At 36.3% G+C, this 24,718-nt stretch overlaps 5 protein-coding genes across 6 annotated transcripts; 3 read left to right on the top strand and 2 right to left on the bottom strand.

Moving 5' to 3' along the window:
* The first annotated feature begins 4,494 nt into the window (after window positions 1-4,494).
* Tep3 (Thioester-containing protein 3) lies at window positions 4,495-11,554 on the top strand. The gene is made up of 15 exons (XM_088035480.1): window positions 4,495-4,771; window positions 6,105-6,531; window positions 6,582-6,832; window positions 6,880-7,210; window positions 7,258-7,443; window positions 7,489-7,845; window positions 7,895-8,167; window positions 8,215-8,269; window positions 8,320-8,838; window positions 8,884-9,044; window positions 9,092-9,489; window positions 9,537-9,756; window positions 9,801-10,507; window positions 10,550-10,833; window positions 10,887-11,554. Exons 1-15 carry the CDS (start codon window positions 4,719-4,721, stop codon window positions 11,093-11,095), a joined length of 4,431 nt encoding a protein of 1,476 aa, XP_087891606.1. The 5' UTR covers window positions 4,495-4,718; the 3' UTR covers window positions 11,096-11,554.
* Window positions 11,473-13,515, bottom strand: PIG-T (phosphatidylinositol glycan anchor biosynthesis class T). Its single transcript, XM_088035482.1, has 3 exons — window positions 13,191-13,515; window positions 12,804-13,137; window positions 11,473-12,754 (listed from the first exon to the last, which is right to left on the bottom strand). The coding sequence occupies exons 1-3, from the start codon at window positions 13,360-13,362 to the stop codon at window positions 11,569-11,571; spliced, it is 1,692 nt and encodes a 563-aa protein (XP_087891608.1). The 5' UTR covers window positions 13,363-13,515; the 3' UTR covers window positions 11,473-11,568.
* A 219-nt stretch (window positions 13,516-13,734) lies between these two features.
* LOC148175148 (uncharacterized) lies at window positions 13,735-14,841 on the top strand. Its single transcript, XM_088036953.1, has 3 exons — window positions 13,735-14,571; window positions 14,624-14,783; window positions 14,831-14,841. The coding sequence occupies exons 1-3, from the start codon at window positions 13,735-13,737 to the stop codon at window positions 14,839-14,841; spliced, it is 1,008 nt and encodes a 335-aa protein (XP_087893079.1).
* Window positions 14,842-15,954, bottom strand: LOC148175147 (uncharacterized). The gene is made up of 6 exons (XM_088036952.1): window positions 15,867-15,954; window positions 15,584-15,819; window positions 15,376-15,538; window positions 15,187-15,330; window positions 14,930-15,139; window positions 14,842-14,858 (listed from the first exon to the last, which is right to left on the bottom strand). Exons 1-6 carry the CDS (start codon window positions 15,952-15,954, stop codon window positions 14,842-14,844), a joined length of 858 nt encoding a protein of 285 aa, XP_087893078.1.
* Window positions 15,955-18,133: 2,179 nt separating this feature from the next.
* On the top strand, window positions 18,134-23,693 carry Trf2 (TATA box binding protein-related factor 2). 2 transcript variants are annotated; one of them, XM_088036745.1, is made up of 4 exons: window positions 18,134-18,274; window positions 18,633-19,184; window positions 19,235-19,329; window positions 22,443-23,693. In XM_088036745.1, exons 2-4 carry the CDS (start codon window positions 18,652-18,654, stop codon window positions 22,631-22,633), a joined length of 819 nt encoding a protein of 272 aa, XP_087892871.1. In that variant the 5' UTR covers window positions 18,134-18,274; window positions 18,633-18,651; the 3' UTR covers window positions 22,634-23,693. The 2 variants fall into 2 exon arrangements, with proteins under 2 accessions (XP_087892871.1, XP_087892870.1); XM_088036744.1 differs by lacking the exon at window positions 18,134-18,274 and adding an exon at window positions 18,449-18,512.
* The last annotated feature ends 1,025 nt before the right edge of the window (window positions 23,694-24,718 follow it).

Here is a 24,718-nt window from a genome sequence, read left to right as displayed (position 1 = left end):
AAATAGTTTCTGAGATATCGAGCATGAATAGTTTCGAACCGTCGAAAATTTGGCCCTCTGGCGACAACCCAAAATTTCAAACGGCCATAACTTGGTTATTCGTTGACAAAAATTAAAAAATGATCATGTTTTTGAATTCAGCGTAAAATTCTGCGTAAAATGAGACCAGATTTGATGAGTTTTCTTAATAAATAAACGAGGTATTGGCCAAGAACTGTTTTGGAAACATCATTTTAGGGTGATTTTCAATCATTGTTTTCAAAATGAAAACGACGTTTAATAGCATTGAATTACACATCAGTCGGAAGAGGAGCTCAAAATCTATCTACTGGCCAAATTTGAGATCGATTGTACAAATAGTTTACAAGCTATGGCCGAAAATAAAAAAAATTAAAAATTTTCATCGTTTGAGTCGTAATTTTTTTTCGCGAAAAATCGACTTTCGAATTTTGGGCTTTTGAGAACATTTTCTAACGTAAAATGAGCCGAGAAAAAGAATGGCGCAAACCGCATCTCAATATCTCAAATAGTTTCCGAGATATTTAACTTTAAAAATTACGAAAAATGAGAAAAAATGAAAATCAACTTTTCGAAACTTTGATCAGCCATAACTCAGTTATCTGCTGTCGGATCTGAATTTAAATCCCAGACTTGAAATCTGCGTAAAATTCTGCGTAGACTGATGTATAATAACTTAATTTACTCTAAAAAATAAGCGAGATATCGATATCAGAAGTTTGACCATAGTTTTAGTCATGAATTTTTGCGAAAATTTGCAAATTTCGTTTGTGGAAAAATCAAAGAACTGTTTCCTATGTAAAAAAATACGAGAAAAACGATGGCGCAAACCGCATCTCAATATCTGAAATAGTTTCTGAGATATCGAGCATGAATTGTTTCGAACCGTCGAAAATTTGGCTCTCTGGCGTCAACCCAAAATTTCAAACGGCCATAACTGTTATTCGTTGACAAAAATTAAAAAATGATTGTTTTTGAATTCAGCGTAAAATTCTGCGTAAAATGGGACCAGATTTGATGAGTTTTCTTAATAAATAAACGAGGTATTGGCCAAGAACTGTTTTGGAAACATCATTTTAGGGTGATTTTCAATCAATGTTTTCAAAATGAAAACGACGTTTAATAGCATTGAATTATACATCAGTCGGAAGAGGAGCTCAAAATCTATCTACTGGCCAAATTTCAGATCTATCTGATAAATCGTTTACGAGTTATGGCCAAAAATAAAAAAAAATTAAAAATTTTCATCGTTTGAGTCGTAATTTTTTTTCGCGAAAAATCGACTTTCGAATTTTGGGCTTTTGAGAACATTTTCTAACGGAAAATGAGCCGAGAAAAAGAATGGCGCAAACCGCATCTCAATATCTCAAATTGTTTCCGAGATATTTAGCTTTAAAATTTACGAAAAATGAGAAAAAATGAAAATCAACTTTTCGAAACTTTGATCAGCCATAACTCAGTTATCTGCTGTCGGATCTGAATTTAAATCCCAGACTTGAAATCTGCGTAAAATTCTGCGCAGACTGATATAATAACTTAAGTTTACTCTAAAAAATAAGCGAGATATCGATATCAGAAGATTGACCATAGTTTTAGTCATGAATTTTTGCGAAAATTTGCAAATTTCGTTTGTGGAAAAATCAAAGAACTGTTTCCTATGTAAAAAAATACGAGAAAAACGATGGCGCAAACCGCATCTCAATATCTGAAATAGTTTCTGAGATATCGAGCATGAATTGTTTCGAACCGTCGAAAATTTGGCCCTCTGGCGACAACCCAAAATTTCAAACGGCCATAACTTGGTTATTCGTTGACAAAAATTGAAAAATGATCATAGTTTTGAATTCAGCGTAAAATTCTGCGTAAAATGAGACCAGATTTGATGAGTTTTCTTAATAAATAAACGAGGTATTGGCCAAGAACTGTTTTGGAAACATCATTTTAGGGTGATTTTCAATCAATGTTTTCAAAATGAAAACGACGTTTAATAGCATTGAATTACACATCAATCGGAAGAGGAGCTCAAAATCTATCTACTGGCCAAATTTGAGATCTATCGGATAAATCGTTTACGAGTTATGGCCAAAAATAAAAAAAATGAAAAATTTTCATCGTTTGAGTCGTAATTTTTTTTCGCGAAAAATCGACTATCGAATTTTGGGCTTTTGAGAACATTTTCTAACGTAAAATGAGCCGAGAAAAAGAATGGCGCAAACCGCATCTCAATATCTCTAATAGTTTCCGAGATATTTAACTTTAAAAATTACGAAAAATGAGAAAAAATGAAAATCAACTTTTCGAAACTTTGATCCGCCATAACTCAGTTATCTGCTGTCGGATCTGAATTTAAATCCCAGATTTGAAATCTGCGTGAAATTCTGCGTACACTGATGTATAATAACTTAAGTTTACTTTAAAAAATAAGCGAGATGTCGATATCAGAAGTTTGACCATAGTTTTAGTCATAAATTTTTGCAAAAATTTGCAAATTTCGTTTGTGGAAAAATCAAAGAACTGTTTCTTATGTAAAAAAATACGAGAAAAACGATGGCGCAAACCGCATCTCAATATCTGAAATAGTTTCTGAGATATCGAGCATGAATTGTTTCGAACCGTCGAAAATTTGGCCCTCTGGCGACAACCCAAAATTTCAAACGGCCATAACTTGGTTATTCGTTGACAAAAATTAAAAAATGATCATGTTTTTGAATTCAGCGTAAAATTCTGCGTAAAATGAGACCAGATTTGATGAGTTTTCTTAATAAATAAACGAGGTATTGGCCAAGAACTGTTTTAGAAACATCATTTTAGGGTGATTTTCAATCAATGTTTTCAAAATGAAAACGACGTTTAATAGCATTGAATTACACATCAGTCGGAAGAGGAGCTCAAAATCTATCTACTGGCCAAATTTGAGATCGATTGTACAAATAGTTTACAAGCTATGGCCGAAAATAAAAAAAATTAAAAATTTTCATCGTTTGAGTCGTAATTTTTTTTCGCGAAAAATCGACTATCAAATTTTGGGCTTTTGAGAACATTTTCTAACGTAAAATGAGCCGAGAAAAAGAATGGCGCAAACCGCATCTCAATGTCTCCAATAGTTTCCGAGATATTTAACTTTAAAAATTACGAAAAATGAGAAAAAATGAAAATCAACTTTTCGAAACTTTGATCCGCCATAACTCAGTTATCTGCTGTCGGATCTGAATTTAAATCCCAGATTTGAAATCTGCGTAAAATTCTGCCTAGACTGATGTATAATAACTTAAGTTTACTCTAAAAAATAAGCGAGATGTCGATATCAAAAGTTTGGCCATAGAATTTTCGCGAAAATTGCGTTTTTTATGTAGGTGATGTGCCTATTTGTCGAACATTTAAATAACCACCGAAACCGTTCATAAACGCAACAACACTGGCGAATTTGAGGTACTCGATTTCAAGCTTAGAAAGCTGCGTTTTACATGCATTGTTGGTTGCCTTGAAACAATTATCAAAAATATTCCGGTAAGTGTATGAATATTTTTAAATTTTGAAAAAATACGACTTTTGCGAAATCTATTCTCGACAAAAAATACAGAAACGTGTCTACGCTTAATTAATTATAAGAAATTATAAACAATAATAATTAATTTACATAATGAATTCAAAGGTAAGTCAGTTGTCCTTGCACTTTGAAAATAGTAAGTGATACAAAACACTGAATCATAATAACAGCACATTTTTATCTACAATGACCTAAATGCACCAAGATCTCATTACTTGGTATATAGAAACAATCTAAAAACACGAACCGGATATTCGAAAATACAGTAGTAATTACAGTTTACCTAATTAAGTGTCATGTAATAACTTCTTCGAATTTTCGCGGTCAGCAAGGTCAAACAAATTCCGAATACAATGAAAAGGCTTGGGAATGAATACGTGTGCCTAGAAGCCAATTAACTAATGACATCTTTATTCATCACAATTTGCTTTTTCACTGCAACATAAAAAAGTTTTTCGAATTTTGTTTTGAAACAGAATAAATCCACCTCTGTGTTGCGACTACGTAACGTACGCTAGTTCAAATTTGAACTATCATTTAGTAAGTCCTTTCTTGTAAACAGAAAGCAGCTCGACCTGTAAATACAATCGTCTAAACAGACAACTATCATGAGATGAAATGTTGCGCATTGTTTTGCAAATAGAAGAATGGAAGATAATCTTAAAGACATGAATGCACAAAAGAAATTACTCTTTCATTCTTTCCACAACACAACCTAGTTTTTATATTTCGTTTATTGACAATAATAGTCACAATGAAAAATTCCAAACAGGTGAAAAAACGTTTACTATAAAAGGAAATGTAAGTCATGGAGACTTCAACGCGCAGTGATGACAGCAACTAAGTAAAAAGTGCAACTGCAAAGTAGACGTCATAAAATAAACAAAGCAATGCCAAGACCGTTCGGTTTCAGCCACGAGGTTCGCAGGAAATGGAGATTGGTCAGCAGGAGACTAGAGTAAGGTGGGCGCTGGGGGCCACACGATGAATCAACTTTGTAGTGTGCAGTTCGCGGTTCTTTAACACGAACAACTGCAAGTTTACCCTTAGAAAGGTACTGAATTACGTGACGAAAAACAATAGGATTAAAACTTGTGAAAAAAGGACTAAAAAAATGAAAAGTGATTCGGTGTACTGACCCAAAAATTCAGTGATGTTGAAGTTTGTGACTTTTAGTTTTTTGATAACAAGTGTGATATGCCAGGGGTAAGGAATTTTAGTCATCAGCAATTTTTAGGAGTAGATAAAAATACCGTTTGAACGATGATGTCACTACTGAATTCGGCAAAAGTGCCAAGTGTTACTTCTAATCAAATCCAAGTTTGCAAGGTCGAGAGAGATTAAAAAATATGCAAACTTTCAAGTTTTAGTGTGGACTTTTTTCATTTGACCTCACATTTTGCGGTTTACTTATATTTCTCAAGAATGTAAATAGTAAACAATACCACGCTTATTTAGAGAAACTAAAATAATTTCCATTTCGGTAGTAACTATTCAACTGTTGTATGACATTGTCATTTGTCTCCTTCAAGGATTATCTCTTTATTGTTATTCTGTACATGGTGAAAAAGTCATTGCCTATACAAGGTTGTTGCACAATGCAATATAAACAAATTACTGAAATAAGCTCGAGCAGAAATCAATTAAAACCATTTCATATGAGCCATTCACCCATTCTTTTCGAAACCGTTTTACTTTATATGGATATATGATGAGAGAAAAGATTTCCCGTGCTCAACTAAGAACAGTTTCACTTTCCTTATGTGTCACATGTGATGTAAAAAGTGCGTGAGCGAAATCCTGAAGCCCACGTACTTACTTACTATGTGCACAAAGAACCTGTCGAATAAATATTCAAACAAAACTGTTTTCCAAGATCTGGTTTTATTGACATTTGAAAAAAATAGAAACGTCCCTAATGGAGAGAAACTCAATTTTGAACAGCGCTGCATTAAATTATGTTTCTTCCGATTTTCATTTTTTGTTGGGTTTAATGACATGGTTTTAGAATGCCAATAATCGCCGACATGCTAAAAGCTTAAATTTATATTACCGAAAGGTTATCATTAACATATAAATAAAACTTAAAGATATAATTTGTTGTAATTATAGGTTTTTCGTCGGGCTGTAAACCAACAGAAAAAAATGTGACAAAACAATTTAATGATTAATTCTTAAATTATAGCAGGTTTTTCGAGTGTTCAATTATCGCCTTAACATATCAAAAACAGGAACCAGCACCGTCACACCTGCAAAGTTCGCTTAATGAGCCGAATTCTCACAACGTGAAAGTTACCGCATGACCTGCAATACATTTCCACTTTTTTAATTCCACGCATAATTGTTAATTACTTAACAATGTGTTACACCAAATGTTACTTGCAAATTCCTGAATTTCAGGAAACAAACTGGTTCATACTTTCTCCTATTAATTTACCAGACTACACCATTTATTAGAAAGTTGCGTCTTCGTGAATTGTACAATGTAACTTTGACTGTCCAAATATTTTGCCCACAAATAATTTTTGGTAATGTGTAGGTTTTACAAGGTCGTTGGGCCAAGAGTCGTCCGCCCCAACAGCGAATACCATGTTGCTGTTTCTGTGCAACAAACGTCAGAACCGACGACAGTCAGAGCGGTTCTTCAAGGTGTTTCCCTCAATGGCACCATCTACAGCAGTGAAGACAGAGTCGAGGTTCAACCTTATACTTCCAGAATATGTAGACTGGAAGTGGGCGACGTCGACTATGCGGATTACAAGTTAGTCGTTTCGGGAAAAGGCGGAGTGGATTTTTATTCCGACTATCCCGTGGAGTTCTTGGAAAAGAGTTACTCAGTTTTTGTACAGACTGATCGTGGCGTTTATAAGCCTGGAACGACAATTCTCTTTAGGGCCGTGGTGCTAAATGCGCATCTCAAACCGGCGGCGGAAGTTCGGAATGAACTGTTACATATTTTCGTCACTGTTAGTATTTAGTTCTGGTTTCTTCAAATTACTAAAAGTTTTCCAATTAGGATGGTGAAGGAAACAGAGTTAAAGAATGGAAACGAGTTCAAGCCCTTCGAGGAGTCTTCACAGGAGAAATAAAACTAAGCGAAAGTCCGGTTCTCGGCAATTGGAATATTTCCGTCACGGTCCACGGACAAACGTTTAGCAAATCAGTGGAAGTCGCTGAATATATTATGCCAAAATTCATGGTCAATATTCAAGCCCCCAAACATCTGACGTTTAAAGAAAATACGTTGACTGTTAACGTGCAAACACAGTACGTAACACTCCTTTTACCGCACCCCAATCGTTACATTATTTTAGGTATATTTACGGCAAAAAAGTCAAAGGAGAAGCCACGATTACCGTCTACCCGACAATTTTCTCCGGAGTCATCCAACCGATTTTCCAAAATCCCATCCGCAAAGTTGTACCCATCGAAGGCTCTTCTACCGTTCAGTTCGATATTGATAAAGAATTGAAACTAAGTGATGAATACGAAAGAATTGTCATGGTGGATGTCGCTGTTGAAGAAGCTTCAACAGGACGCCGCCAAAACAACTCAGTTGAAGTTCATTTACACAAATACGACTATAAAATGGACCTCATCAAAACTGCTGACTATTTTAAGCCCGGGCTTAAATACACCGCTTATGTAAGATCTTTTCATTGTCAAGCTCGTAGTTTAACCAAGAGTTGTAGGTCAAAGTTTCCAACCATGATGGTACTCCCATAAAATCCGGACAGCAAGTCACGGTACGGTATGGGTACTCGCGAGTTGACGAGATCTACGTGGTGGAAAAACATAAATTAGACAGGAATGGAATTGTGAAGCTCGAGTACTACACTCCGACTAACGTCACTAACACTACCGCCCTCAGAATCGAGGTACTACTTCATAATTTGTGTCCATATCCTCATGGTGTATTTCAGGCCGAGTACCAAGGTCTCAAAGAAAGAATTTCACCAATCCCTGCCGCGGTGTCGTACAGCAACACTTACCTCCAAGTCACTCTCGAAACCGAGAGACCCATTGTAAATCTAGACGTGGAGGTCCTCGTCAACTGTACCGAGCCTCTAAAATACATCAGTTACGTTCTCTTAGGACGAGGCGATGTCCTCAACGCAAACACGTTCCAAGTCGACAACAAACACGAATATCGCTTCCATTTTACAGCGACTCGAGCCATGGTACCGGTTGCTCATCTCCTGGTGTCTTACGTTCGAGAAGATGGAGAACTAATCGGTGATGCGCTTGATGTTGAAATCGATGGTCTCTTACAGAATTTTGTAAGTTCGTTAGTAGTGTCTCTAATCAGTTCTGAAGTTGTATTTACAGATGGAGGTTCAAGTGAACTCGGTGGAAACTCTACCAAACATGGATGTAGATGTTACAATAAGAACTCAACCAAACTCCTTCGTTGCGCTCACAGCGATTGATCAAAACGCGGTTCATCTACGCTCAGGCTTTGATATAACTCACGGTCAAGTTGCGGATGAATTAAAGAAGTACGATGTCGCGCAACAATCGCCCTATTCTTTAGTAATGCAAGATTCGAAGTACCACTTCTTCTGGAAACCGGGAGCAGCAAATCCTCATAGTGCCATTTACGTAAGTGTTAATTTTTCAGAGTGTTTTTAACTAGGCAACTTTTCCAGAACTCCGGAGCAGATCTTTTGACCAACTCCCACGTCGACAGACATCAACCTACATGTATTGTTTCCCTCCAAGGTTTTCCACAAAACTAAAGACACGTTTTTCAGTGGAAGACATTTACTTGCGTCCTGTTTTCTATGGAACCAGCACTGTTAAACCCGATAGAGGTTTTGGTCTACCTCTTCATTCGGTAACTAGACCGCCTTTAGCAGGTCCTTACGCTTTCAGCAGAATCCCAAAACCAGTGTGGAACAAACCTAAAGTCTACCTCACCGACGAAATTGCAGATACTTGGTTGTTTACCAATTTTTCTTCCGGATATGAAGGAAAAACGTCGATTCGACGCAAAGTACCAAGTAGCCTCAACACATGGGTGTTTACAGGGTTCTCTTTAGATCCCATTCATGGGTTAGGTTTGAGCACAACTCCCAAGAAAGTTAAAGTATCCAAAAGTTTCGTGGTTTCTTTGGATTTACCCTACTCAGTGCAGCGTGGTGAGATTTTAGCTGTTCCTGTTGTAGTTTACAACCATTTAGACAAAGACTTGGTTGCTGAGGTCACCCTTCATAACCCCGAACAGAAGTTTGAGTTTGCTGAGGTTTCTAACAGCATAAATTCTACGAAAAGTAAGATGTGGTTTTTGATTTTCGAAAATATAACGTGAGTTGCAGAAATTGAGCTGTATCGTCGGAAGAAAATCAGTGTTAAAAAGAACAGTGGTGCTTCGATTTCGTTCATGATAAGGCTTGAAAAACCGGATTCGGTTGAGATTAAAGTCACCGCAAACAGTCCAAAGAATCAGGATGTTGCCATCAAGCACCTTCTAGTCACAGTAAGTCTCTTCAACAACGCTAGGCTTCTTCTAATTTTCTGTTACAGGCTGAAGGTGAAACCGAATACTACACTAAAACCCTTCTGATCGACTTACGAAACACCCGAAACTACAAGAAAACACTAAATTTTACCCTTCCGGCAAACCTGGTGAGCGGATCTGAAAAAATTGAAGTTTCCGCAGTTGGCGATCTTCTAGGACCCTCCATGGTCAACTTAGAAAACCTAATAAGAATTCCAACAGGTTGTGGAGAACAAAACATGATCCACCTTCTACCAAACATAATTATCCTCCAATATTTACGTTCGACGCGGCAACTGACGCCAACGATTCAAAATGAAGCCGTGGAGCTACTAGAGAAAGGATATCAACAAGAACTGAGCTTCAAACGTTATGACGGCTCGTTCAGTGCTTTTGGAAGCAGAGATGAAAATGGCAGCATCTGGTAAGTTGATGGGAGATCTTGTTCGTTTATTTTTGTTAACTTTACAGGTTAACCGCATATGCTGCTATCACGTTGAAACAAGCCAAAGGGCATATTTATGTCGACGATAAGATCATCGAAGGGTGTTTGGAGTGGTTATCGAACAGCCAAGCAAGAAATGGTAGTTTTGTGGAGACCGGAGCGATAATTTATGAAGAGCTGCAAAGTCGAGACGGTAACAGTCTTGCTCTTACTGCGTTTACTCTTCTTGCTTTCATCGAAAACCAGGTAAATCTTCACTAATTAAAGACAAAGTTAAACAGTTTTTCCAGAGATATGACTCAATCTACACCAACACCCTTAACAAAGGTCTCGATTACATTGCTCGATACATCGGTGAAGAAGAGTCTACCTACACCATCGCTCTCTGCAGCTACGTCCTCCAACTCACCCGACATCCTTCCAAACAAAGTGCGTTTAATGTCCTCGATGGGCGAGCTAGAACCAAAGATGACCGGAAATGGTGGTCTAAAGACGTTCCAAGCGACGAAACAAAGAATCCTTGGACCAAACTCCCCAGATCTATTGACATAGAAACGTCAGCCTATGGTTTACTGACCTTCCTCGAGGCAAATTACTTTGAAGATGCTATCCCAGTTTTAAACTGGCTGCTAGATCAACAAAATAATTTAGGAGGATTCACATCTTCGCAAGATACCAGCGTTGGAATGTACGCAATTTACAAACTCGTGATGAAGCTGGCAAGCAATATCAACATGCAAGTTGAGCTGTCCTACGGAAAGGATCAGTTACACAACTTTAACGTTAACACCAACAACGCGATGATTGTGCAACGGCTGCAACTGCCGAAAACTTCGCGCGAGGTTAACGTAACAGCACAAGGACGAGGTCTAGCGGTACTGCGAGTGGCGTACCAATACAACATGAATGTGACAGGACCTTGGCCTATGTTCACTCTAGATCCTCAAGTAGATAAAAACTCCAACAAGGACCACCTTCAAATTTCGATATGCACTGGGTAAGTACAAAGTAAGAATTGAATATTTCACTTTTTGTTTAGTTTCGTTAGCCGCAATCTCAGCGAAAGTCCCATCAGCAACATGGCAGTAATGGAAGTCAATTTGCCTTCCGGTTTCACTGCAGACATCGACTCGTTACCAAGTTTGGAAGTATCCCAAAACGTACAAAAAGTAGAAATAAAAAATTCCAACACGAAAATTGTTCTCTACTTTAACAACGTTACAAGTCTTGGTGAATATTGTCCGACCATTTCAGCGTTCCGCACCCATAAAGTTGCGAAACAAAAACCAGTAGCGGTGGTAATTTACGATTATTACGACAGTTGTAAGTAGAGAAATGAAAAATGACTTATTCATTCTTAATCGATGATCTTGCAGCGAAACGAGCACGATTGTTTTATAGAGGAAGGACTTCCACTCTTTGTGATATTTGCGAAGATGAAGATTGTGGGGATGTTTGCACGTCGGAAGCTAATAAACAGATTGCGGATGGCGAAGCTGGGGAAAGCAAGAGTAGAGGAAACTATTTACATTTTAGTTGGTTGAGTTTCTTCATTGCCATTTTTGCCATTTTTAGTTTTAAGTAATTCTAAACTGATAGACAAATGTTATGTAAATATTGTGATCACGTGGGGTTGGGGAATCAGGGAATGACGTGGCTCTTGCCAACAGAGTAAATATGGTGATGTTAAAATACGTAATTGTGGCAAGACCCACACCGTGTGCAGTATACAGGGTGAGTCAAGAACTATAACACTAGAATCCTCCATGTAAAGTAATAAACTAATTCAGAAAACTGACTCACCAGGTATACCTAGAACATATTTACAAAATAACGCGTTTTGTATAATTTGTTTTCATTTAACGACTTACAATTGCGAAACGCAATAAAATGTGTTACTAACACTACTAGTCACACAGCTCAGAATTTTGTAGTTAAAGGTAGGTATGTAAGAAAAACTACTTTACTGTTGTGCCTTTTATTTTACAAAAACTAGTCTTTGGATGTGAAAAAAAAACACTAATAAAACTTCACAACTACTGAACACTTTGTTTTACTTCACTCTGCAGTTTTCCTACCGGTCCACGCTCTAACTATCTTGTTTTTCAACTTGACGATCAGTTTTTCATTGTCTTTAACAGTTAAAATCAATCGTTTCGTAGTTATATTATGCAAAGGTCCAAAGGCTAACGCGACTACCGTACACGCTAAGCAAATTACGTTATAAGGCATACTAAAATCGGGCGTTGGAAGTGTGATGACCATATTTTCGGTCCGCACTTGAACCAAATACCCACTTCTTGAAGCGTTAAAACTATCGGCTATAGTTGCTCCGTCTTGTGGGAGTCCCGTGAAATTTCTAGCTAGTGGTAAGTTGACAGAAACAATAGCTGAACCGATGTAGAAGCCGTGGTTAGCGTCAGGAGGATATTCTTGCCATTTTAAAAACACATAATCGAAGTCTACTGAAATTGCAGTAACGGAGCGCGAAGGCAATCGAAGCAAGATTTCTAAGTGATAAGGGCGCTCTCTTTGGCGACCTGGAATGTAACGAATTCGTGCAGGTTCCACCCTGTTACCATTTACATCCACTTTAAGAGTGTGAAGGTAAATAGGCACGTACCAGGGGATATTTTGAAGAACGACAACATCCAAACTACCCCAATGGTTGTTATAGATTTTCGTCACAATACCTCCTCGTTCCTGCCCATAGCCAGTAATATACTGATTGGCGTGGATCGCAGGAGGTGAATTTAGAAGAACGCTTTCTTTTCCTATAAAATTAGCGTTAAGACTCATCGCGTACGTTTTCACATCATATTTAGCAAAGGTATTAACGTGTCCTCCACGCACTGAAGTGATGTATTCATCCGGACTTGGTATTAATTGAAATGGAACACTTGTATTACTGGTGGTATCGACGAAAATTGTGCTGGATTCAGCCAAGGGACAACGCCCCATCAAACCTTGCCCAAACAACTTCCTAAAAGACCAGTTTTTCGTCCCCAGTATCAAATAATCGTAAACTAGAGAAACAGACTGTTGGAGTTCTAACGACGTGGACACGCAAGAACTATCGCGGCACACGGGCCGCATATGAATAGCCACGGAATGGTAGCGGGTATTGTGGATGTAACCTGAATTGAGCAATGATGCTAAGCCACTTTTTGCTTCACATGGCAGTAACTTCTTCCAAGGGGTCAAGTTTTCTGTACACACGATCTCACGTGGGAGGCTTGAATACCTGCAACGTCCTTATAAGTAAAATCTCGATAAATTAAGTGTCAGCTGACCGAACAAAGCTTGAATTTACGCTAGGACTAGAAAATGCTCCTTTGGGCTTGAAAGTGTACTCAGGACTCACACTGTTGGCTTTGTCTACAAAGTTTAAACTAGCGCAGAGTAGTCCAGATAATGAACTTGCTAGTTCTTTCCAGTTTTTATCTACATCTTTTGTGTTGTCTTTAAACCAAGCCCATACTTCAGCTCCAGGGCCTGCATCTAGTATTGGGTACCCCCACGTCTCATACCGCCACAAGCCGCCAGTCAAACTAACGTGCAGTTCTTGTACATTATAACGTGCTACTATCTCACCCAGTGCCCTTGGGAAAATGTGAGTGTGGCGAACTAAAACGTACGTTAGAATAATAAATATAACCTCAATATCATCACGAACATACAAGACTCCTGATCTGGACTGGTGTCCCATCTTGTTGCAAACTGGAAGTGAACGTATAAGTGGTCACTATACAAAGGTTTTATGAAGAGTTCTTCCGAAAATCGGTCCGATTTTGAGGTTAAAGCTGACAGGGGTAAAATTGACAATACTGTTATTAACGCTAAACCAAACATTGTTCGAATTTACATTCCAAAGCATCAGACAGTTGGGAAAATTCTTATTAATTGGGGTATTTCTATCACAAATACATAATTCCGGAAACTTTTAGCCGAGAGAATGGTCTTGACATTAGGGGATTTTTGGTTTGTTTGTGTTTTTGACAGCTCTTGCAGACGGAGTAAAGGCGGAAAAATTTAAATTCGATGAGGACTTTTATAGCAGAAATTTAAAAAAAATATTTGAAATTTTGTAGGGAGAACAAGTCACGAGCTCAGATTACTGGAGAAAAATTAATACTAAAAAATTAAAGAAATTAAAGATTTTATATCTGTCACTACTGACAAAAATCAGTTGTCCGAAAAATCTGTTTCAAAATTGAACATGAAATGGACCGAAGAAAAGTAAAACATAAAAATAAGCCCAAAACTAAACCCGGTGTCCTCCACCAATGCATCCAATGCATTTTAAAAAATACAGAAACTGAAGACGACGTCGCTGAAAGAAACTTCTGTCGACCCTCGCCAAAATTGACCACAACACATGAACGGTTTATACATTCCTCCTCCTCTTCCTTTGGTCTTTTAAGACCGGAACTAGAATTAGACCAAATCTCTCCGAAAAATGCCTACATCTCGAAAGCTTTCATTGAAAAAATCGAAAAACCTATTAAACCACCAGCCATCGATCCTAATAAAGAAATCGACAGAATAAAAAAGGATCAGTTGGTAAAGACAATTCTTGGCAAGTACTTGGCGATAAAAAGAAACCAAATTTTGAACGAAAACGCAGAAGCAGTCAACAACCAAACCAGACCTATACCCCAAAACAACGACGATCTAAACGTGTGTTTTTCCAGCAGTAGTGTTGAGACCGTGTTTTTGGACACCACCCACTCCCCTCGAAGGAAAACACCACTTCCAAGGGCACGTGCGGACTTTCCGACCAAATGCAGAAGTGCTCCTACTAACTGTACCGCGCACGATAGTCTCGCTGATATTTGTCAGAAAATGAATCAGTTCAATCGGCAAGATAACAAAACTGATAGTTGTACTGAAGACGCCATTGGTGATAATTCCATGACTAAGAAGAAGTTGGAGCTTATCTTCAAGAATTCTTCCGAAGACACTCCATGCTTTCAAGACAACTCTGCGATCTTCTTGCGGTACGAAATTAGCTGTGAAAAGTCTTTAGTAGCAGCAGGTGATCCACGAGCTGATAGTGTGGTAAGTTTGATTTCTTCGTGATTCCACAATCACTTGGTGATTTTCCTTGTAGTTTCTCCATAACAATGACCATTACTATCATGAAAGAAAGACAAAGTCCCCTTCTCCTGAATTGTACCTGAACGCATTTGGCAGAGGTGAAATCGGAGAAGTGAGCGGATCTAGTTCATCGCTTAAATGGAAATTAATTATTTCACACCATGGACGCGGAGGTAATTAGCAATAAAATCAAAATTAGCGCTAAAAGTTATAATTTCAGATTTTCGTTGATTAAGTGGTCAAGAACTCTATGAACTTATGAACACACATTCTTAATAAACATGTATTTCTGTAGATCTTGCAATTCTTTCTGTTTCACTTTCATCGGAGTCTTTATAGATTTTGATTGGTGGCAACATCTGAGAAGTTAGCACGAAGTTGTAATCCTGGTCTTCAGTAAAGACGAAGAAATGTTTGGCCACCGTTGGTATGTACAGTCGTAAAAGCTGCACGAAGAAAAAGAGAAGTACCGCTATCAAAAATGTGCCGTATATGATTGAGAATAACAAGTTATCAGGATCGTAATTGTCTAAAAACGAAAACTGAGATACTTGAAAGATTCGGGATGGGTATTACAATGGCAGTAGTACTCGTCATAACGATTCGGAGTGCCGCAATTTAAATTTCCGTCACATTCTAGAAGTTTGTTGATACAGAACACATGACCATCGAAAATGCAATAGACTTCGGTTGAAGTGCAGTTTCCGTAGTCGCTGACACCTGTAATGGACACTTAGGAAAAACAATTGGAGAAAATCAACGCACTTCTGGCAGATGTGGCCGTAATTTTGATCGTTCCAGAAAAATTGGTAAAATTAATATCGATAACAGTCGTTTCATTGAACACCAGATATGTCGTCAATTGATACTGTGGTATTTTCCCCGAGTCGAATGCACCAATAGTTTCAATTTTACCCCGATCAGAATTCTAAAAACTCGCTTTAGATTTATGACGCAAGAAATCAAAGCTCACGAAAGTTAGCCCCCCATTCATAGCACTGAATGCTTCGTAACTGAAAAGCTCTATAACAAACACCGTCATGCATTTATCTTGACATTGGTGAAAAGGTGGACCTGAAACTAAGATAGAACAAGACCGTTCTAATGTACTAATGGAACGTAATGTAAGAACTCGCGCGTCTGTTATTCCGGCTCCAAAAGGCAGATGAACGCTTGTGGAGTAATTTTTTTGACAATCATGACTCAAGTCTAAAATTTTCAGGTTTGAATTTTGAGATGAAATTGGTAAGGCGTACCTAGTGTTAAATCTTCTTGGTTTTTACAGAACGAAACAGTAAAATAAAAAATTTGTAGAAGTACTGCTGTCGTTACGAAAGTGCTCATGTCATTAAGTGACAACTGCCATTCTATTTATTTATGGTTACTAATACCGTAGTGATGCCTAAAGCAAAATGCAAGTGTTGTGTATACTGCTTTTTCTATGAAACCGATTAGTATATTATCTCATTTAAAAAAGAGAATCAGTCTCCGTAACAGACCCAAGCTGTTAAATTCTCCCGCCTCAAAAGAATGTGTTATATTTGTTAACGCAAATATTGTAAAGTTACGTTGCTATGTTTCCCTAGATTTATTGATTTTTATAATGCACAATAGAGCTTAAAATAGCTCTTCACCTAGGAATCTTTTTATAAAAGGGTTGTTGTTGCAACACTACAATGCAATTAAATTTTTTTATCAGTTATAATTGCTAACATTATGTATGCTCTTTGATAAAACGATTGTTTAAGAACAAAAAGATTATAACAAAAAATAGAAATTTAACGAATCGTGTCGTAACGGTTCAAGTCGGCATCAGGTGCATTTAGTACGGTGTTTAGGTATCGTAAGGGTTCAGCACTCTCTTATATAAAGTAGAATTTGCACTTCGTGATCATTCAAGTGTAGGAAAAATATCAGACATGCTGAAATAGCAAATTTTGGTAGATTTTACGGGTGAATTCATAATCAAGTATTTGCTAATTTTGACTAGTCAGAAAAAATGTATTGCTAGAAAGCCGATTGGCCTGTATTCCAAAGTATTTCAGTTCAAAAAATGTAATGCTCAAACTATTAGGTACTTACCCCTTTATCCAAATATTTTGCTGATTCCTCCCGACCAAGAACCTTTCTGGAATTCCCACAGCACGCTATGACTGTCTTTTCAAAAGTTCTGATTGGTGGATTCTGACGTCACTACCAAAAACGCTCAAGATGCAATAGAGAAATAAAAACAGTTTCGTAGAAAACTCCAATCACTGTTTGTTTTTCCACTCATAATTGATTGAATTTCGCCGATAAACCCCTCAAACCGAAAATAATAAGGTTATAGTAAATTTTCGATAAAGTTGCTAAAAATTCTGTGCCGGTACATCAAACGAAAGCAAATTAGCACTAGTTTCTAGTCCTGAAGGGTTTTCCGGTGAATTTTGATCAAACGGCATCACAAACATTAATTTCCGAAAATTAAATATAAACACGCCACTTCAAAAAAACGCACTCTCTAGGATTGACATAGCCACCTTCGAATTATTGTTTTCGAAAAATTGAGTCAAGTTGTGGTGTGTGTTACCAACTATGTATTCCAAACTCACTAGAAAATTGTGAAATATTAAAAAAAATGTCATTGTTTAAAATTTATTATCAATATTGTCTTTGTCTTTTAGAATAATTTTGAAAAAAATGACAAAAGGTAATAGTAGCCAAAAGGACTGCATCAATCCCCGAAATTCAGTGCTTACAACTGTACGAGACATTCTGTCAACAACACAGGCTGTGTAACAGATGCATAATTTAATTGCCATATGACTCAAGTCGATGAAACAAATTGTGCAAGATTATATTCACACCCCCGGAGAGAATAAGATGTTCCTCTGTGGGGGTTTTTGGGTGCTTATAGTATTTCAAAAGTAAATACATAGGTACGTTTACCAGATATTTATATGGTTTTAAAATAGTTATAGAAAAATTGAAATTGCGCAACTTGCATTTATGCCATAAATTGTTAATAACATTGCTAAGCTGATAACGCGTTTATGTAAAACCAAAAATAAAACCGATGATGGCACAAAATCAACAAAAGGGCGAGACTCGTTTAACATAATGAATTACTACTTTTAACTAATCAGTTAACGTATAAAAATCGGCCTGCTTTTTTAAACGGTTATCTTTACAATCCATCAGTCTCGTGGAACTGTACACAAAGAATTACACCTTTATCTAATTTTTTGAGTTACCGCCTTTATTTTTAAATTTGAGGTGATTGACATAGCCGAGACGCACACCTTTTTGTAAAAATTGATTTTTTTACCTGTAATATTTTTTTTGTATTGTGCTGAAATAAAATTAAAACAAACATAATTCTTTATTCCTTTTTATTATTAGGACTTGTTGAAAGTTTTTAAAATTTACAGAGTGTTTGTTTTAATTAATTAAGTTATTAAATTTAAATAATTTCAGCGCCCTCTTGTGATAATAAAACGAGTTTGTCTGAAAGTTAAAAACTAGCAGCGCCGTTCCCGTCAGTGCGATTTTGTCTGTAGTGAGTGTATCATGGCTTCGCACAATGGCAAGAATTTCATTAAATAAGATTTACGTCAAAAATCGTGCAAAAGGGACCAAATCGTCGAAATTTAAAACTTGTATAACTTATACAAAGTGTTTATAGGTAAGATAAGCGTGAATTCAGTCGTTTGTAGAATTTAGACAAATTGTACATTTAAGGACTTCCTTCCTGTGTGTTCCAAGATGCAAACTCGTGGTGCATTTTGATGAATCTTGTAGTTTTTCACTGCTTTTTCGTGGGTTACACGACACCAAAGTCAGGAGAGCATGTTTTCGTTGTTCTAGAAACACACAGGGAACACCCCTCGTTCTGTCAGATATTTTTGTTGCATGACATGCAAGTAATTAATTTAGCACTTTGTCCTTATTAACAAACTAGGGAAGCAATAAATCTTTGAATTGGGGTTCACTAGCACACGATGCGGGTAAGGTAAACGGTCTCTGAAAAACTGTTGTTTCAGGAGTCATCGAAGGGCCAGTATGATGGCCACGGCTGTCCAGAAAAACAGCCTAAAAGGACTCTCAAACGGCAACGGACTAGTCCACCAACCCCTCAATGGCTACGGCAATGTAGATCAAGTGTGTGAAGAAGTATGTGCCCCAGTCGAGGAACCTTCTCTTGTGCCCAGTGACAGTGCGGCCGAAGAGCCCGAGATAGACATCATGATAAACAACGTGGTGTGCAGTTTCAGTGTTCGGTGCCACTTGAACTTACGTGAGATCGCTTTGAACGGTATCAACGTGGAATACCGCAAAGAAAATGGCAAGATAACGATGAAACTGCGACGGCCCTACACGACAGCTAGTATTTGGTCTTCGGGGAAGATCACGTGCACCGGCGCCACCAGCGAGGTTCAAGCGAAAATCGCGGCGCGGAGGTTTGCACGATGCTTGCAAAAACTAGGGTTTAAGGTGCGGTTTAACAACTATAGGGTAGTCAATGTTCTGGGCACGTGTTCTATGCCTTTTGCTATCAAGATCAATTCGTTCTCAGAGAGGCATAAAGAGGCAGAGTAAGGATTCTTACCGTTCTTAGGTTTTTTTCTAAGGTTTTTATTTGCAGTTATGAACCTGAATTGCATCCTGGCGTGACGTACAAACTAACAAATCCCAAAGCCACTTTAAAGATATTCTCAACAGGCAGCGTTACTGTTACAGGTAATTCTTATTATTACATATACATGTCTAATTGCGGTATTTATTTGACGGACGCGATAAAACCTATTTATGTAAACTTTGAGGTTGAGGCCACGTCAGTTCATAAATTATTGATAGTTTTTATGTTTCCACATGTTTCTTAAAAGTAATCAATAAAATAGTATGGTTAGCATCACTTGGACTCTAGTGTTTTTGTCATTTAATGCCATTAGATTCAAATTAGGCAGTATTCATCCATTGTGTTAGATTGCGTAATGTTTCATAGGGCTATACTAAGCATAATCATCAATAATTAGTTATATAACACGTGGTAAAAAATGAAGTCGTTTATGATCAATGTATGTCATAGTTCTTTGTGATTGGATTATACTTCGATTTTCTTGATATCTAATTTGATGACCAACATTTTTTGGCCATTACTGTATCAGAATTATGAAGATGTTGACTTCCTTCTTACCCTAATGACACTCCACCATATCACCTCAGCCCGTGAAGGTGAACGGGAAGCATATAATTGTTGTTCAAAGTAATATTTTCCGAGTAAACAATGTAAACAATTCGATACCAAAGTTTGAATGTACATACGTTGATTTTTCTGTTCATTACAAGTCATAAAGATTGAAAAACGACAGTTCAAAAATTGTTGTAATCAAGTTAAAAGACAACTTGTCAAAACATTTCTTTGTGCACCAACAAACAACTGATTCACAGTCACATAACTAAATGTTACTATAATCTTAAATTTTGTGTATTTTTAACTAAAACTGACTAAATTTAGATGACCAGGAGAATTGCCACATCTAAATCCATTACTTTTTTATAGGGCTGCTTAAAACTTGATAAGTAAATCAAACCCAACCTTGACCCAAAATGTTTTCAATTGTATTTGTAATGAGTATGAAAACTAGCAAATGGCGATGCACAATTAGAACAGTTTTGTTGTTCTTTTTCGTAACTGTTAAATACTTTTTTTGAAATGTCTTGGCCTAAGTTTGTTAATCATGTAATAAACATTAGGTGTTATTTAATATGTATTAATCTGCATTAACATCACCATAATGGGGTTCTTAAAAACTATAACATTCTTGTTTTGACACGTAAAACCAAAAACACCGTTGGGTGGAGGATGAATCAAAAACAAATTACATATAACGTCACTGAAATTCTGAGAGTCCGCTGTGACCCAAACTTTACCGAATTTTACCAATAAATTAATTGAAAATTTTATATCCTGAGGTCATAACCGCAGTTTAGACTGTGACATCGTCAATTCTAGTCAATTGGACTTGAAACTAGGAAAAAACTCGTTAAAACAATTATGTCAGCGTGTTTTTGTTCGACTGGATTATCATTTCAGGAAGAATCTTTCAAGTGATAACGGATCGACACGTTTTGATTATGTGCATTTCAGTTATTTTCTTTCTCGTTGAATACCCGAGACATGACTCAAGGTGAAATCACAGAAGTGTTCTAATTGACGAAAATTTAGTACCAAAGTAAACATCATTGTCTTTCCATTTATTCGTGATAGAGTGGAAGACTTTTCAGGGAAAATCTCTAGTTTCCACCTCGTTGCATTAAAGCGAAATCAATATTCATTACCAAGTAGAAGTCTTTTCTACAATTTGAGATTCTCTTCAAAAAATTGATCTCGCATGATTAAAATATTACTCGCATGAAGTAAGGTTTTGTAGTTCATTACAAACCTAAGTCTAGAGTAATTAGTGTGCTCAACATAAGGTAATTGGCCATCAACACACGAACCCCATTATGAACTTGAAACGTCAAAGGCTTTGTTATCAAAGCTCCTGTATGTAATAGGTGTTCAGTGAAGTCTTCGAAAATAGAAGAGTAATGTAGAACCGGTATTGATTGAACAACGTGGATAGAGCAGAATCAGTTATTTCTTTGATCTCTTTAGAATTCCTCCTAAATTCGAAGAATAGGGCTCCTTTATTTGGCTACTTTACCAAGCAAAATTATAAATTGCCACCACGTATGTTGATAAGAGATAGCTTTTGAGTCATCTTTGTAACACATTGCAGTGCAAAGGATTTGGTTATCGATTTGTTATTCTGTGATACACGTGTTCGTAGGAAATATTACATGAACTCTGATTCATACAAACGACCCGTGAATACAATTATAACGTAAAGAAAGACACCTGCTTTTTACAGTGAAACCTCCGAATTGCGACTAGCTTTACCAAGGAGATTAACAAAAATGCAACCAAGATTGAATGAATAAGTAAATTTGATAATAAAAAACTACAGGTCAAGTTTAAGTGATAAATAAATGAGTATGTGTAATAAACAAAAAAATTAATCATTGTTTACACAAATTGTTAAAATTTTCCTCGTACAAATGGTTGACCGTACAGGTTAAACAATTTTTTTGGATAATAAACATTTTATGTTTTTTTTTGTTTGTACATTGTCGAACCAGCAGCCATTTTAAGTTTCCACAAAATGAATATATCAGTGGTGCTTCAACATGTTGTTGACCAACATTTCTAAACAAAAAATTCCCGGCCAGGATCACCTTGAGACTGCATATGATTAGAGTTTTTCCTGAATTCAATACCAGTCCGTTAATTTGATATTTTGGGTTCTCCAGTTTTAATGAGTCAGGTCCCTTTTTTATCGATCCTTTGTGAAAATAGTCATTAATTCGACAAACTAATCTAATTTAGTAGTTGTGCTTTCAAGTTTATCGAATGCGTCATTAGCGTTCGCGGATTTACCCATCAGTTTGGAGTGTACATATCGTTTAATCCGGAAAAATGATGAATTAAATAAGTGTTCCACACAGGTGAACAAAGATTTATATATTAAAATAATATTAACATACCTTGAGAAATATAAGATTGTTGTGAAATTAGCACTAGTTGTTGATCCGTTTTATTATGTATTAGTATAAACAAATTTTTGTTTGTTGTTGCATTAAAAGTGGGATTTTGTGTAACGAATTGTTGAAATTGAGGAAATTGAGGCAATCTAGATGCATTTGAGTCCGCAACTACGAAAGAGATATTCTCAATTTCGTGGGAATTTGTACAGTAATCGCGGAATTTCGACATGCCAATAATAATGTTATGTGATTATTTTTTGCAGCCCCGAGTGTGGCAGACGTACAAGCCGCCATCGAATACATTTTTCCTTTGGTTTACGAATTTCGTAAGGAGCGTACCCCGGAAGAACTAGCGCAATTAGCACTGAAGAAATCCCGTCAAATGGGGCACAGTAGTCCCAACTATAATGAGTTCGCAGACGACGACGAGGAAGAAGATAGTGCTTGGGACTAGAGTGCTAGTGATGGTGTTCTTTAGATATAATTTGTTTAGACTTCTCGATTTCTACGTTTTCGTGCTTACTTGACTTGACTAGAGTATTTGGATCGTCCAGAATTTTGCACATTTTATGATGGCCAAACGTTTGGAGCAATTTTAATGTTATTTTTACGCATGTTGTTGGAGTTTTATCATGACTGGGAGGACTATCCAGATAATTCTAAGGTACAATACGAATAACCGACTGTTTTTCACTCATGTATAAAATAAAATATCATGTATCTGATATCATTAATAATTTATTTCATACAATTAGATAGAGCTGTAGGACTAATTGACTGATTGAACTACTCTTAGAGTACGAGTGGCAATAAGTGATAAAGTGACCCACGATATTTTAAATCCACAGCTTTTAGAATAATGTAGAAATAAGGCCTAGCATTGTCAATTCATATGTTTATACAGCCGGTAACTGCACTGACTTGTTTGTTCTGTATTCTGTTCATTTCAACCCGTGGGTTACTTTTCTGTAAAATACTGTAGAAACCAAAAGTTGAAGTCACATTTCGGCCTATGACATTTCCTTTGACCTGTTGGTATGAGTGGTTAACTTTATTATCAATTAATAAGTAGCATATTTGATGTTTCCTGATAATTACACTCGTACTGTAAACTGTGTCGTCAAAATAAATGTGATTCAAAGTAACCACACTTTGTGTAAGATTGACTGTAAAAGCAATTAGGAACTCCCTGAGCCTTATTAATAGTAATAAAATAATAACTAATAAAGACAGATCTGTAATTTCATAACAAATTTGTTTGGTTAATCAAAAGTGCGAGTCAAACTGCTGATTTTTAGGACGTCCATGTTTGTTCCTTCAACAAATGTCAGAATATGTGTAATGTTAATGTATACCAAATCAATAATTTAGTAGTAAATCAATCTTTTGATCATGTTTTAGATATTAATTGCTTTCTTAAGTTAAAGCTTGTTCTGATAGTGTGTATTATAATTTTTATGCGTACCTACTGTATTCTGAATGTAGATTTAATAAAGTTTTCTCATTTTGTTCAATTTTATTTTACTCATTTTATAGACGATATTCGGTTTGCAGTTTTTCAGTTCATGGCTAAAAGATAACATTTTCAGTTTTTATACCTGGTAAATACGCACGTAATGCGTTATTATTTTCCTTGATTAGATATGTTACCTTTTAGGTCACGTCATCATTTTAGGTAGTTTGCAGACATTTTTTGCATATTAAAACGATAAGAGCAAGATAAAATCTCCGTATTTGTCGACTACCTAATACACAGCCAAAATCACGATTTTATCTGTGTGGTGTGTTTTATTGGTTGCATAACAACTCGGAGGAGTTTGAGGATGTTGCTAAATAGACTTATAAAAGAAATATAAATAATGTAAAATAGGTACATAATTAGTCACTTTGTTAATAAATTATAGTTGTCTGTTAAGACATAATAACTTATACATAAAAGAAACCAACTATAAAAACTTATAAATTATTATTCTTACGAGCGCAGTGCAATTAAAAAGTAGCTTTAAAATAAATACAGGATGTTTTTGAAATTCACTACCAAAAATTAAACATGGCTTTTGGCAGCATTAAGAAATCAAATTGACTGTTTTTTAATTTTTTTCTAACGATTAAAAAAGATCTTTTTTTGCCACTGAACAACACTGATGCAAATATCCATTTAAAACAACAAACCTTGGTTTGTTCCTACCCAATCAAGATTATAATCTTTAATTCAGTGGCAAACTGGAAATTTTGACCAAATTTTTGATTAATTTTATCTCAAAAACGAAAAGACTTTTACATACAGTATTTTTTGTCAATGGAGTCTGATTGTCTTCACCAATAACCGTGTTTTGTTTGGTAATGTATTTCGAAAACATCCTGTATAATCGCAAAGAAATTACATTTAATGATAAAACTCATGCTACTCATCTGTGTAAGCTCAATTATAATAAAATTATTATATAAGTTCATTAAATATCTGTATACGTTTCTTTAAATAGACAGGTAGAACGGAAAATGTAATTTTGCGTTGAAAAGATAAATTTGCATTTGCTTA

Source organism: Gnatocerus cornutus, chromosome 5, assembly GCF_029298725.1.
Source record: "Gnatocerus cornutus isolate USDA-ARS CGAHR chromosome 5, icGnaCorn1.1, whole genome shotgun sequence".
Classification (NCBI taxonomy): Eukaryota; Metazoa; Arthropoda; class Insecta; order Coleoptera; family Tenebrionidae; genus Gnatocerus; species Gnatocerus cornutus.
Note: the sequence above shows the minus strand (reverse complement) of the source record. Positions and strands in the feature narration are given on the sequence as shown.

Excerpts from the sequence above, each read along its gene's own strand:
- PIG-T (XM_088035482.1), bottom strand. The coding sequence starts at position 13,362 with ATGTTTGGTTTAGCGTTAATAACAGTATTGTCAATTTTACCCCTGTCA. Across the intron at positions 13,138-13,190 it reads CAGTCCAGATCAGGAGTCTT|TTCGCCACACTCACATTTTC; the intron begins GTATGTTCGTGA and ends CGTACGTTTTAG. Across the intron at positions 12,755-12,803 it reads GTAAATTCAAGCTTTGTTCG|GTATTCAAGCCTCCCACGTG; the intron begins GTCAGCTGACAC and ends AGGACGTTGCAG.
- Trf2 (XM_088036744.1), top strand. Across the intron at positions 19,185-19,234 it reads GAGAGGCATAAAGAGGCAGA|TTATGAACCTGAATTGCATC; the intron begins GTAAGGATTCTT and ends TTTTATTTGCAG. Across the intron at positions 19,330-22,442 it reads AGGCAGCGTTACTGTTACAG|CCCCGAGTGTGGCAGACGTA; the intron begins GTAATTCTTATT and ends TATTTTTTGCAG.
- Tep3 (XM_088035480.1), top strand. The coding sequence starts at position 4,719 with ATGTTGAAGTTTGTGACTTTTAGTTTTTTGATAACAAGTGTGATATGC. Across the intron at positions 7,444-7,488 it reads CTACCGCCCTCAGAATCGAG|GCCGAGTACCAAGGTCTCAA; the intron begins GTACTACTTCAT and ends GGTGTATTTCAG. Across the intron at positions 9,757-9,800 it reads TTGCTTTCATCGAAAACCAG|AGATATGACTCAATCTACAC; the intron begins GTAAATCTTCAC and ends CAGTTTTTCCAG.
- LOC148175147 (XM_088036952.1), bottom strand. The coding sequence starts at position 15,954 with ATGAGCACTTTCGTAACGACAGCAGTACTTCTACAAATTTTTTATTTT. Across the intron at positions 15,820-15,866 it reads CCAAGAAGATTTAACACTAG|ACTTGAGTCATGATTGTCAA; the intron begins GTACGCCTTACC and ends TGAAAATTTTAG. Across the intron at positions 15,140-15,186 it reads TGACGAGTACTACTGCCATT|ACAATTACGATCCTGATAAC; the intron begins GTAATACCCATC and ends TTTCGTTTTTAG.
- LOC148175148 (XM_088036953.1), top strand. The coding sequence starts at position 13,735 with ATGGACCGAAGAAAAGTAAAACATAAAAATAAGCCCAAAACTAAACCC. Across the intron at positions 14,572-14,623 it reads ATCCACGAGCTGATAGTGTG|TTTCTCCATAACAATGACCA; the intron begins GTAAGTTTGATT and ends TTTTCCTTGTAG.